The sequence below is a fragment of the Microtus pennsylvanicus genome, chromosome 11, assembly GCF_037038515.1.
Source record: "Microtus pennsylvanicus isolate mMicPen1 chromosome 11, mMicPen1.hap1, whole genome shotgun sequence".
NCBI lineage: Eukaryota > Metazoa > Chordata > Mammalia > Rodentia > Cricetidae > Microtus > Microtus pennsylvanicus.
Window position 1 is genome coordinate 27,526,891 of NC_134589.1, and position 13,262 is coordinate 27,540,152.

At 47.2% G+C, this 13,262-nt stretch overlaps 1 protein-coding gene and 1 pseudogene across 1 annotated transcript in view; one reads left to right on the forward strand and one right to left on the reverse strand.

Moving 5' to 3' along the window:
- The first annotated feature begins 438 nt into the window (after nt 1–438).
- Nucleotides 439–13,262, forward strand: part of Acsf2 (acyl-CoA synthetase family member 2) — a 41,474-nt gene continuing 28,650 nt past the window's right edge. Inside the window, exon 1 of the mRNA XM_075991041.1 lies at nt 439–895. Within this exon, the coding sequence (XP_075847156.1) occupies nt 450–895 (446 nt within the window). The 5' untranslated portion in view covers nt 439–449. The remainder of the gene's footprint in view (nt 896–13,262) is intronic.
- Nucleotides 11,532–12,584, reverse strand: LOC142831847 (CDC42 small effector protein 1 pseudogene; annotated as a pseudogene).

Sequence of the window (13,262 nt, forward strand, 5' to 3'; positions counted from 1 at the left end):
ATTATGCTTCAGGCCCCAAGCTAGGGCAGAAATGAGGGCAGGATACAACAGACTCCAGTCCCTGATGCCACCAGATCTTGTCTACCGGGTACTCTTCTCGGACTGACACGATATAGAGAAGGGAGGACGCCACGAGAGGTGCAGGGTTGAACTAATGCCGATACCTGGCCTTGGGCCACACTAGATCCCCGGTTCCAGGGTACAGAGGGGCTCACCCAACAGACCAGTTAATTCCGACGGCCTCTCCTCTTCCCAGAGGCCCTCTGTTCCAGCTGGCAGGCCTCAGGGTCACTCGCTCTGTAGTTCACCACCCGTAAAGTCCCCACGTGACCCACGATCTACCGGGCACCCGGGACCCATAAGCCTTGAAGTTGCTATCTGGCTTATTATAGACCCCTGATTGGTTTCCTGTTTGTGAAACTTCTCGGCCCTCCAACCTTAGCCGGGTGATGTTTGCGGGGAGGCCTTGTATCGTACTGCAGAGCGAGATTTGGGATCCCCGAAAACAAAAACAAAGAGAAACAGGGGTGGTTCTTCCAGGGCGGGATTGGAGGACTGCCGTTCCCACGCGAAGGTGGCCCTGGACGCGGAGTCGCCACTTCCCGGCCTCTCCTCGCCCCGCCCCGCCCCGCCCCGCGGGGACCCAGTCCTCCTCACCCCATAGGCAGAGCGACCCTCCCGCCTCCTCGCCGTTTTCTTCTTCTTTAGCCCCCGCCTTTTCACTTTCAAAGTTTATTCCGGGCCGGGACCTGCGGCGAAAGAGAGCCATGACTGTCTACCTCGGGATGCTGCGCCTCGGGAGGCTGTATATCGCGAGCCTGGGGGCGCAGGGGCCCCGGACGCTGTTCTCTCGGCCTTGGCAGAACTCGAAATGGCACTGTGTCCGCCCTCTCAGGTACCCCGAGCAGCTCCCCGAAAAGAGAGGGGGCTGGGCTGTCCCGAGGAGGAGGGAACTTGGGAGTTCTGCAGAGCTTGGCAGGGATTGACCCCACTCTGGGTGGCCCTTACTTACACTACCCTACCACCTAGGTAAAGGGAATAGCGGGCCCGGCTGGGGTCTGGGACTGCTGCTGATAACTGCAGTAGTCCTAGACTAAGTTCAAATTCTAAATCGGGATTCTGTATGCGTCCCGTATAGCACACAAAGCCAGGACTTTTAATAGTACACCCGAGGAACAAGCTGAGAGCTGCCAGGACACTCTTAGCTGTATCCGCTTCAGTGAAAAACTTGGGACTGTTTAGGAGTCCTCAGGGCACTGAGTATAGCAGTGCCTTCTTTTCTCTGTTTTCTTTTCTTTCTTTTTTCTTTTTCAAGACAGGGTTTCTGTGTGTAGCCCTGGCTATCCTGGAACCCTCTCTGTAGACCAGGCTGGCCTCGAACTCACAGCGATCTGCCTGCCTTTTCCACCCGGCTTCTTCCCTCTGTTTTCAATCATTGCCACATACTTCTGGGTCCGTTTCCATCAGTCCTCGGTGCAAGTGCCGGGCAGGGGGTTGGCAGGAGAGGGTTGATTGAATAAAGCTAATGCGGCCAGGCACTGCAGGGACAGATTGCCGTGGGAAAAGCCAAGGTTGGGAGAGCTGCCTGTGCCAAAAGGTTGAGTGGTGGTTTCTTCAGCATCCAGCAGGGGGAAGGCCTGCACGTAGCTGAACATGCTCTGACACACAATCTGGCCAGCTAGCAAGCCTGTTGTCCATACTATTCCGACTGTGGGTGTGGGCAGGAGAAGTAAAGACTCAGTCAAGAGAGGGATATATCTCTGCAAAATAGGTTTAAAAGACACTATTAAGGCCATGAGGCAGAGGCAGGCAGATCTCTGAGTTTGAGGCCAGCCTGGTCTACAGAGCTAGTTCCAGAACCACCAGGGCTACACAAAGAAGCCTTGTCTCCAACTCCCTGCCCCCAATAAAAGAGACATTTCTGAGAAGGAGTTGGACAGACAAGTTGGAAGATGCCTTTTTGACTGGAACTTTCAGATTACGACCTTCTGAAAACTAAGAAGCAAGCAGTGGTGTGTGTGTGTGTGTGTGTGTGTGTGTGTGTGTGTGTGTGTGTGTGAGAGAGAGAGAGAGAGAGAGAGAGAGAGAGAGATGCATGCTGAATAGGCACTGTCCCACTAAGGACTATGCCCAACCCCTGTGAAACCCTTTAACATCTCTCTGCCTCATTTCCTAGGAGACCTAGGGGATTTTTATGGCTGGGTGGTGAAATGGGGCCCACTGGAGGGGTGGGGGTCACTATTTAAGGGAGGTTCTCCCACCTCTCCTCTCTATTGTCTCCCTAGGCTAACTTGACCCTTCCCCGTCCCTAGTTGACCTGTCTTACCTTTGAACTCCTGAGTATCCCTGCAAGCTGTGAGGACTCTGAAAAGTGACTCCCCAAAGTACATATAGTTTATCTACTATAATCTACTAAATCAGATCCAGTGTTACATAACTGCGCTTTGATTTGTGTGTGTGGTTCATGTGGATGTGTATGTGCATACCTGTGCACATATGTGCCCATGCACATGTGTTTTAAGTGCAGGCGAAGGCAACTGCTCATTGCTGAGTGCTCTCCTCTCTCTACTTCACTGTTTCGAGCTTAGGGTCTTTGACTGAGCTTGGAGCTCACCGATTTGGTGAGGCTGGCTAGCCAATGCCTTCTAGGGCTCTTTCCTTCTCTGTCCCCCTCTGCCTAACACTGAGAGGTTACAGATGGCTGAGCCACTGTGCCCGGCTTTTGTGCGAATGCAGGCGATCCGAACTCAGTTCCTTCTGCCTGCACAGCAGACACTTTGCTGACTGAAACATTTCCCTAGCCCCAGCATTCCTGACCGCTGACATTTTTCCTGTGTAAACAAAGCAGGTCACTTACTTGCCTCAGGCCTGTGACCTCTGAGGCTTTCTGTGACAGGCCTCAGAGAAACTGTGTCCAGAAGAGACAGGCCTATTTATCCAAGAGAGGGGGAAAAAAAGATTTTCTGCACATTGGTTCCAACTTCTTCCCCTTCCTCTCATATTTGCATCCTTCCTTGCTCTCTGTGGGCACTTTTGTGTGATTTGTCCTCTATTCTCCCCTGCAGAAGCCTCCCCTCAGCCATCTCAAATATTCAGCTCACATCTCTCTCAGGGCATTCCGTCCCTATGCCTAGCACCTCGGCCACAGCACTCAGACCAGAACAACTGGTGTGAGGACGAAGAGAACCAAAGGGGAGCAATAGTTCAACAGTGTTCCAGGAATGATGGTGTGTGTGGGAAACTGTTGTTCCCTCCCTCTCTCTCTCTCTCTCTCTGATGAGGTTAGAGGCAGGCTTTGCTGCTACCCAGCACACCAGGTCACTCACCCCAGGTCCTTATTTGGGTTGTGTTTGTGTTTTGGGGGCAGGGTCTTAGTGTGTAACCCAGGCTGACCTGCTACTTGAAGCCATCAATCTTCCTGCCTCAGCCTTGGGAGGCCTGTGTCATCATGCCCGGGTCAGATTGCTGGTTTTGCAGAACAGGAAAGAACAAGAATTTGAAGCAAGCTTGTCTTGGCTGCTCTACATAGATACAGCTAGATCCTCTACCCAGGCACGTGCTACCTAAGTAACATGTTACTTAGGGTGGTTAGTTTGTTGCTAATGAATGCTTACCTGCAGGCTGGCTGTGGGTGGATCCGCAGAAGCTTGCAGTTACTTTCTGCCTTTCCTTTGAGGTGCAGCTGACCCTGGATAGCTAAGATTTAGACTCGATTGGACCTTTGCAGTCCCATCAAAAGGCAGGAGTATTGAACCAGCCCCCATCCCTGACCCCAACCCTGACCCTTGACAGCTGGGGCTCTGCACAGTGGCCTCAAGGGGAAAGTCTGCGGAGTAGAAGCCTGAACCTTAAGTGATTCAGGCTTTGGAAATGTCTCCCATCATCTCTTTTCTTCCTTCTCCCTCCCTCCCTCCCTCCCTCCCTGCTTCCCTCCCTCCCTTCCTTCTTTTTTTTTAAAATTTATTTATTTATTATGTATACAATATTCTGCCTGTGTGTATGCCTTCAGGCCAGAAGAGGGAACCAGACCCCATTACAGATGGTTATGAGCCACCATGTGGTTGCTGGGAATTGAACTCAGGACCTTTGGAAGAGCAGGCAATGCTCTTAACCTCTGAGCCATCTCTCCAGCCCCCTCCTTCCTTCTTTTTTATTGGCAGTAACAGGAATCAAACACAGAATCTTGTACATGTTATGCAAATGGCATCCTCTGTCCACTTGTTTTTTAGGGAGAGTTTGTTATCTTCAAATAACAATTGTCCATATACTTTCCCTTTGTACCCATAAACGCACTTCTACCAGCCGTTCCATTCAGGATGCTGAAAGTGAGTGTTCCACAAATCTAGTACTGTGTTCTAAGTCTTTATTGCAGCTCTGACTCCTATGGAGTTCTTTGTAGGTTGTAGGTTCCTTTAAGGGAGGTTATATTGAGTGATCATAGGACTTTATGGTATAATTACATATGGTAAATTGCATAGATCTTAAATGTACTGCTCAGTGGATTTTAATGGTTTGTTTTCTATTGCTATAACTGAACGTCAGAGAACAGAGCAATTTGTAAGCCTCCCTTCAGAGGTTCATTTAGCTCAGAGTTCTGAAAGATGATGGGAGTCCAAGAACCTGGTGCCACTAGCATCTGCTTGGCACTGGTGAGGGCCATCCTGCTGGGTCATGACATGGCCCAGGGCATCACGTGGTGAGACCCTGAACACATGCCAGGGAGAGTCCTTTCAAAGAAAGCAACACTCCCTCTATAACCCATTAATCCACAAAAGCAGGACTGGTTACTTCATTTTCAAGTGCAGAGGCTTCATGATCCAAAGGTTACATCCTCTCTCTCTCTCTCTCTCTCTCTCTCTCTCTCTCTCTCTCTCTCTCTCTCTTCTGAGACAGAGTTTCTCTGTGTAGCTTTGGAGCCTTACCTAGAACTCACTCTGTAGACCATGCTGGGCTCAAACTCGCAGAGATCCACCTGCCTCTGCCTCTATAGTGCTGGGATTAAAGGTGTGCGTCACCACTCCCTGGCTTCTCCCTTTCTTTCTTGTTTTAATTATTTTATTTTATAATTTTTAAAAATTTACTTTTATGCACATGGATGGTCTTATCTGTGTGTATGTCTTTGCACTTCAGGCTTGCCTGGTGTCCTCAGAGGCCAGAAGAGGGCATCAGGTCCCTTGGAACTGGAATTTAAGATGGTTGTGAGCTACCATGTGGGTGGTACTTAATTCAGGTTCTCATTTGGATTTTGTCACAAGTACATGTTGGCTTTCTGGAATAATAGTTGCAAGTTGGTATCTGGTGTAAGTATACTACCCTGTGTGCAGCAGATGAACACCAGAGCTTTCTGGTTGGAGGGGTAGCTTGATGGTGCTGTGTTCATCAAGCATGAGCCCTCTAGAAAAACAGCCAGTGTTTTTACTTGTTGAGACATCACTTTAGCTCCTTGTTGTTTTATCTTTGGAGAGAGGCCACAGACTCACAGCAATCCCCTGGCCTCAACCTCCCAATGCTGGAATTATAGCTATGAGCTACCACACCCAGCTCTCCTTTTTATTTCTTCCTTCTCATTTATGTGGGTTCCCCTTCTTTACTTAAATACTCGATGAGAACAATTTAAGGAAGATTTATGTCGGCTCAAGGTCTGAGGGTAAAGTCCATCACGGCAGGGAAGGCATGGCGGCATGAGCACTGGTGGCAGGAGTGTGAAGCAGCTAGCTGGTCATATTGTGTCCACAGTCAGGAAATAAAGAGAAATGAATGCTGGCACTCAGCCCTCTTTCTCCTTTCTGTACAGTCCGGGATCCAGATGGCGCCACTCACACCCAGGTTAGCTCAGCCTCTCTCAGTTAAGCCTCTTTGGAAACACACTTAAAGACCCACTCCAGTCTCTGTGATTCCAAATCCAGTCAATTGTAACATGATTAACCAAACAGTGTGTGTGTGTGTGTGTGTGTGTGTGTGTGTGTGTGTGTGTGTGTGTGTGAGCTCTGGTTTACAGACCCAGGGCCTTGCACATGTTATGTAAGTGCTCAGCCATTGAGTTGGTTTCACCACCCTCAGGTTTAAGGGTTCTTTGTTTTGTTTTGTTTTGTTTTAATTTATATATGATGTTCAACTTGGTCAGAGTTCATTTTTCCACCTGCTGAGGGCTTTTAAACATTTTCAGAAGTATTTATTTATTTGTGTGTGTTTGTTCATGCTTGACAATCTTCTTCCACCAGGGTCCTAGGGCCTGAACTCAGGTCTTCTTCAGGATTGTCTGAAAGGACCTTAAACTGCTGAGTCATCTCACCGTGGCTGTCTCTGAGGTCTACTTTTAGGGAGAAGTGTTTGTGTTTGTTGGGTTGTTTTTATGGAGACAGGGTCTCATGCTATAGCTCAGGTTAGCCTCAAACTCATAATACCTCTCCTGCCTCAGTCTTGAAAATTCTGAATTATAAACATGAATTAAAAACCATAGGTCAAGTTCTCACTCACTCTGTAGCCAGGTTGGCCTGGAACTCTGTAGAGACTCATGCCCCACCCTCTTGTGTGGTAGGATTGTATGTGCATACCACCATGCTTGCTCTCTGAGGACCTTTTAAGAACATCATGTTATTTTTGTGTTTAGTGGCCACTGTCTAAACGGCCGTGGGTTAAGAAAATGATGACTTATTAATACTCTCATTTTTGGATTTTGTCACAAGTACATGTTGGTTTTTTGGAGTAATAGTTGCAGCTTGGTAGCTGGTGTAAGTTTATTACCCTATATGCAGCAGATAAACATCAGAACTTCATGGCTGGAGGTGTAGCTTGGTGGGGCCGTGTTCATCAAGCATGCATGAGACCCTGTGCCCTGTTGTCTGAGGTTTTTGTCCTGCCTAGTTCCCGCAGTCATTAAGTCCCAAAGAGATCACACAGAGGTCTACATTAATCATAAACTGATTGGCCCACTAGCTCAGGCTTCTTATAACTTACATTAGCCCATTATTCTTATCTGTGTTAGCCACATGGCTCACTACCTTTTTTAGTGGTGTAGTCACATCTTGCTTCTTTTGTGTCTGGACAGGACTGTAAAGGGAGCTTCCCTCTTCCCAGAATTCTCCTGTACTCGTTGACCTGCTTCTACTTTCTGTCTGGTTGTCCTGCCTATACTTCCTGCCTGGCTATTGGCCAATCAGTGTTTGTTTAAAACATAATTGACAGAATATAGACAATTGTCCCACACCAGTGCCCTATCCCAAACAAAATAATAACAAAACAAAAATTGTAATTTTATTTCAGGACAAGTAGCCTCAAACATACACTCCCAGATTAATATGATAAAGAGCAACACACGGCGGCACATACCTGAGCTTTCAACACGGGATGTGGAGACAGGATGATTATAAAACACCGGGTTTGCAGGTTCAAACCCAGTGTCGGGGGTTGTTCTTTCTGCCAACCAAGGCAACTAGATGGTCGATCACTGCACCTGTGTCTAAAACTTAGAACAGCAAATCCTCTAGGATGCTAATGGCTGGTGGCAGATACCTGAGGGAGTGGTATCTTGGGACAGTAAATCTCGGGGTGGTATGCAAGGAAGATGGGAGAAAAGAGCCTGATTCTGAGTCCCCTGTTTGTGCCAGCAAGTCCCCCCATCATGTGATTATTTTAGGTACCCTACTTAAGAAGGAGGCATTCACGCTCTAGACTTTTTTCTATTTTTGAGGCAGAATCTGACGAGCCCAGGCTGAGCTGGAAATTATTATGGAGCCCAGGTTAGCCTCAGACTCACAGTGTTCCTTCTCCCTTAGCCTGTGAGCACAGGAATCACAGGCGGGAGCTGCTCTACCTTGCTTTAGTCTTACTATTTTTTTTTTTAGATTTTACTTATTTGATTTGATTTATATGCACCCATGTGTATTTATGGCACATGTGTGTGGGTGTCTGTAGAAGCCAAAATAAGGTGTTGGATCCCCTGGAGCTAGAGTGACTGTTGGTTGTGAGTGAATTGATGTGGGTGCTATGAACTGAATTGGGTCCTCTGGAAGAACAGAAAATGCTCTCAACCACTGAGCTATCTCTCTAGCTCCTAGCACCTTTTTTTTTTTTTGAGGAGATAGAGTTTTGCTAGCCCAGGTTGGTTCCATAGTCCTGGGCTTAACTGATCCTCCAACCTCAGCTTCCAAGTAATTGGAACAATAAGTGATTATATCGTGTCTGGCACACTTTCCTTTGTTCCTCTTCATTATATTCAGATCATAAAAATCCACATATGGTGGCATAAGCTTGCCATTTCAGCATTTCAGGTGTGGAGGGAAGATTATCTAATGACAATCTCAGCAACATTTTGGGTTTTTAGGCTAGCCTGGGCTACATAACACAGAACACTTCGTTTAATATATATAAATTAGGGAAGATTGCTAGTGGGGGAAAGGCATTTGACACTAAACCTGGTAATTTAATCCCCAGGACCTACATGGTAGGAGAGAACAAACTTCAAACAATTGTCCTTTGACCTCTACACATATGCCATGGCGTGCTCTTGCGTGTGCACGCACGCACACATGCACACATTCTCTAAGCAAATAAATATGATCAGTTTTTTTTTATAAATTTTCAGAAAAAGGTGAAACAAAATTTCAAATGAGAAATAGGCAAGACATAACATAACACATGACAGACTAGCAAACACCTGTGTCCCCATCACTCAGAAATAAAACACAGCCATACTTAATTTTAGGAAGTTATCCGTGGAAGAAACAAACCATTACAGATAAAACTGAAGTCCCCTCTCCAGACTCAAAGTTTTTATTTCATGTGTGTGGGTGTTCTGCCTGCATGTATGGCATGTACGTGCAGGGCCATGGAGATCAGAAGAGGGAGTCAGATTCCCTGGAACTGGAATTACAGAGGATTTGAGTCAAGGATTGTATGCGGCCATGTGGGTGCTGGGAATCCAACCCTGGTCCTCTGGAAAAGCAGCCAGAGCTCTGAACTGCTGAGCCATACCTTCTGCCCTGATGTCTTCTGTATACCTTCCCTGTCATAAATCTAATTAGGTTGTATCAGATCGTGTCTATTACTTTGTTTCTTTATACCGAGATTGAATGCTGTGTTTTGTGTATCCTAAGCACTCTCTGACATGGAGCCTCGCCATTACCTGGTTTTATAGTGTATCATTTGGTGTATACAACCTATGTTTGTTAGCCCTGTAAAATGTGAACTTTTTTTTTCTTTTTTCTTTCTTTTTATTCATACAGGATACATGTTATACTTGTGAACAAAACTAGCTCTTTAGTTCTCTCAACAGCAAATGTCTGCTTGCGCTGGTGCCTGAGGGTCTGGATTCTTGGCTTTCCCTCTACCTCGTGTGCAACAGTAGGATTGCCGAGTGGGGAAGCTGATGCTGCAGCCTTTCCGGGTACTGCCCTGGAAGATCCGTGCTCTTGTGACTCCCAGCAGTCTTGCTGTTTTGGATGGTTATCCAAATCTTGCTGTTTTCCTATGTTACTGCCAATACTTGGTCAGACTTTGAAGCACTTCCTGGGCCACTCTGCTGTGGTTTTAAATTTACATGCCTATGGCTATCAGTGCTTTTGTTTGTCTTGTGGAATATTTGCTGTCCGTGGCTCCTGTGACTCTTCCATTCATATTATTTTCTTATTTGTTGTGGTAGATTATTTGTCCTTGCCAAAAATGGGTTTCTTTATGGCATTGTCATGCATATGCATAATGTATGAAATAATATACATACTTTATTTTCTCTTATTCTCTTTCTGCTCCCAGTGAGTCCCCTTTCTAGTTTCATGGTGTGTGTGTGTGTTACATTAAGCTTGTTTACAGGAGCAGAAGTGTGACTTTTACAGGATCATGGACATCTTATCAGTGGCTAAATCCCCCCCCCATCAACTTTTTTTTATGTAAATCTCCTAGGGTGAGATGTTCTCCTCCCATGACAGGATGTTGACAAACCCAATCTCAACTAAATTGTGTACTGGTAATCACAGCTTCTCAGAAAATTCAGTATTTGGTACCTCTCCTCTACCTTTCCTCAGCTCTTAATTCTTTACACCTCTTCATCTGAGATGCTCCCTGACCCTTGGAATGGAGGGTATAGATGTCTATAGATTAGATATCTATGCACAGGCATTCAGCAGTCATTTAGTCTCTGTACTTTGACCAATAGTAGATCTCAGCTCTCACTATTGACCGAAGCTGTGGCCTAAGCTGACAACACAACAGCACTAGTCTGTGGTTATTGAGAAATCAGTTTGTGGGCAGATAATGTCCTGGGTTTTGTTTCATTGAGGTGGGCTCTCATGTAGCACAGGCTAGCCTCAGATTCACTATGTAGTTAAGGATGATCTTCAACACCAGATCCTCCTGCCCTGAGGTTCCAGGCATGAGCCACCATGCTTGGCCCATTTGGTTGTTTTAGTCTTACTGATCATTTACATTTTTGACATGTTATTTTTAATTATGCATAAGGGGAAGGTTTGTGGTGTGAGTGCAGGTTTCCTTTGCAGCCTGAAGAGGATGCTGGGTTTACTGGACCTGGAATAACAGGTAGTTATGAGCTGCCTGATGTAGGTGCTGGGAACCAAATTCTATTCTAGCAGTACTTGCTCTTAACCAGTGAGCCATCTCCCCCACCCTATGTTTTTCCTATTTAAAAAAACAAAACAAAACAAGTCAAGCAGTGCTGACACACACCTTTAATCTCAGCACTTGGGAGGCAGAGGCAGGAGGATCTCTGAGTATGAAGCTCTATGAGTTTGAGGCTGGCCTTTCCAGGACAGTCAGGGCTACACAGAGAAACCCTGTTAAAAACCAACCCCTGACCAAAACAATCATATGTATGCTGGATGTGGTGGCACAGAGCTTTAATCCTAGCATTTGGGAAGCAGAGGCAGGTGGATTTCTGTGAGTTCAAGGCCAGCCTGGTTTCATAGAGAGTTCCCAGGATATCCAGTGTTACATAGCATGACCCTGCCACAAAAAAAAGATTAATTAATTAAATTAATAACTAAAGAATGAATAAATTACGTTTAGGATGTATGTACCATGTTGTGAATGTGGAGGTCAGAGGACAAATTGTGGGAGTTGGTTTTATCTGTGCTTAGGGATCAATCTCAAGTCCGGTAGCCAACAGTGCTGCCTGCTGAGTTAGCTAGTTCACCTACCTTGCATCAGATACCAGAAAGAAAAGGCCAAAGGTCAGTGTTAGTTCATGACTTGGTTCTAATTGGCAATGGCTTTTGATTTCATTTTAAAAGCTTTGCTGGTGGCTGGCAGGACACTTTCACTAGCTGACCCTTGCTTCGGAGATGCTCCTGCAGTTCTGGGCACCTGGAGTCAGCTCTGCCTAGCTTTCCTCTCTAATGGTGTCTGGAAAGATCAAGAGGCCTTGCCCAGGGCCTGGGGCACTTCAAGCTTCCGGCAGGGTGCATCTGTTGACCTCTGGTTCAACTTCCAAGAACCATAACCAATAGGTATGGCTTCAGGAGGCAAAACAAACAGTTTCTCCTCATGGGCCTGTTTGCTTCAGGAAGCAAGCCTCTTGGTATTTTTTTTCATTAAAATTTTAATTAAAAAAAAGAATATTTTTGGGAAGCTATTAATACTACAGAAGCACGGGATTAGAGGCCTAACTGGAGCAAGACCCTGGTGCCGGCAGAGACGTGGAGGGATGTGAGCTTTCACCTGAAATCCAGCGTGTACCAGGCAGCGGTAACCCCGCCCCTTGGCCTCTGCAGTGCTCATTCCAGAAGGAAAGAGGGCAGGGAGGCAGCTGTGGTCCCCTCACCTACCTGCCTCCTTTAAAAAGTAAAGGCAAGAAGTTTAAACAGGTGGCACCCGACCTTCATTCAGGAGCAGGGAACTCATTCCAGGTTCCCAGAGAACCCCCAGCTCAGATCTAGGGTGCCCAGGGCTTCAGCTGACTCCTCTGGCCCACCAGTAGTCACTTGGTCAGTCCTGCTGCCTTGAGCCCATCTCCAGGAGGGGCAGAGGCCAGAGGGAGGAGAGGGAGTCCAGCCCCCATGCCGTTGGAGGCACTTGTTAGGAAGGGGGGCGAGGTGGGGCCCTTGGGTCACTGGTTGTGGAAGGGATCTGCTGTGGGCAGCATTTCTTCTGGGCTGGACACGGAATGGGAACGCCAAGACTGCAGAGCCAGGCCTGTGGGAGCTACAAGGCCCTAGAACTGCTCCACGGTCTGTCCCGGTTTCCCTTGGATCTCATCTGCTCCTGAACTGCACCGGTCATGGCAAGTCCATCTCCTGCCCCCATCTCTCCCGAGCCGATGTGAGTCAAGTGGACAAAATTCATTGGTTCCCCAATCATGGTGCGGTCAATCCGTCTTCTCCTCTTCTTCGGCTGGGGCTTCTCTACCACGCAACAGCCCGGTTTGTGCCAAAATTCACTCATATTCCCTGATGGTTCCAGCTTCGGGCCTCTGCCAGAGGCCCCAGAGGGCTCTTGTTTTGTTGCTAACCAGCCAGTCCTCACTCTCAGGCGGAACAGCACCCAGGATTCACACAGCTGGATGGTTCTCGGACTGTGGGAATCCTAGAGACCCTCATTCGTGCAGTGAAGGTCAGAATCTTGGACCTGGGGCCCCTAAAAGCACCAGCAAGAGGCTTGGGCGGGCAGGCACAAGGTTCTGTCTTCTTTAGATGTGAAATCCTGCTGCTCCCCGGCGTCCAGGCGGCGGCCGCTGCAGGCCGGTATTTTTTTTTTTTAAATAGAGTTAGTGTTCCTTTAAAAAGTCTTTTTATATAATTTTGTTATTCCATCTATCCATCTACAAATTCACACATGGACCCACGGCACCTATTTGAGGGACAAAGGAAAGTCCTTCAAATTATGAAAGTCACTTCTCTCCTTCCACAATGTCGGGATAAAACTCAGGTTATCAGGCTTAGCAGAAAGCACCTGCTGAGCCTTCTCACTGCCCTGTCATATATATGCTGGTGTCCAGGAGGCCAGGAGAGTGTCAGCTCTCCAGGGACTGGAGTGACAATATGGCTGTGAGCCACCACGTGGGTCATCTGGAAGAGCAGCTAGTGCTCTTCATTGCAGAGCGAGCGCTCCAAACCCCAAGATATTTTAATATCAACTTTAAGCCCAAGAATTAAGAGAAAGAGGGGCGCTGGGAAAGAAAGCAGCACAGTCCAGAGTCCTGGAGTGGGCTTTTTCAAAGAAGAGTTACTTTGTTGCAGTTTGAGCCAATGTCTTAGATAAGACAGGCTGACCTCAGGCTCAGTGTGTAGCTGAGGACAGTGCTGAACTCCTAATCT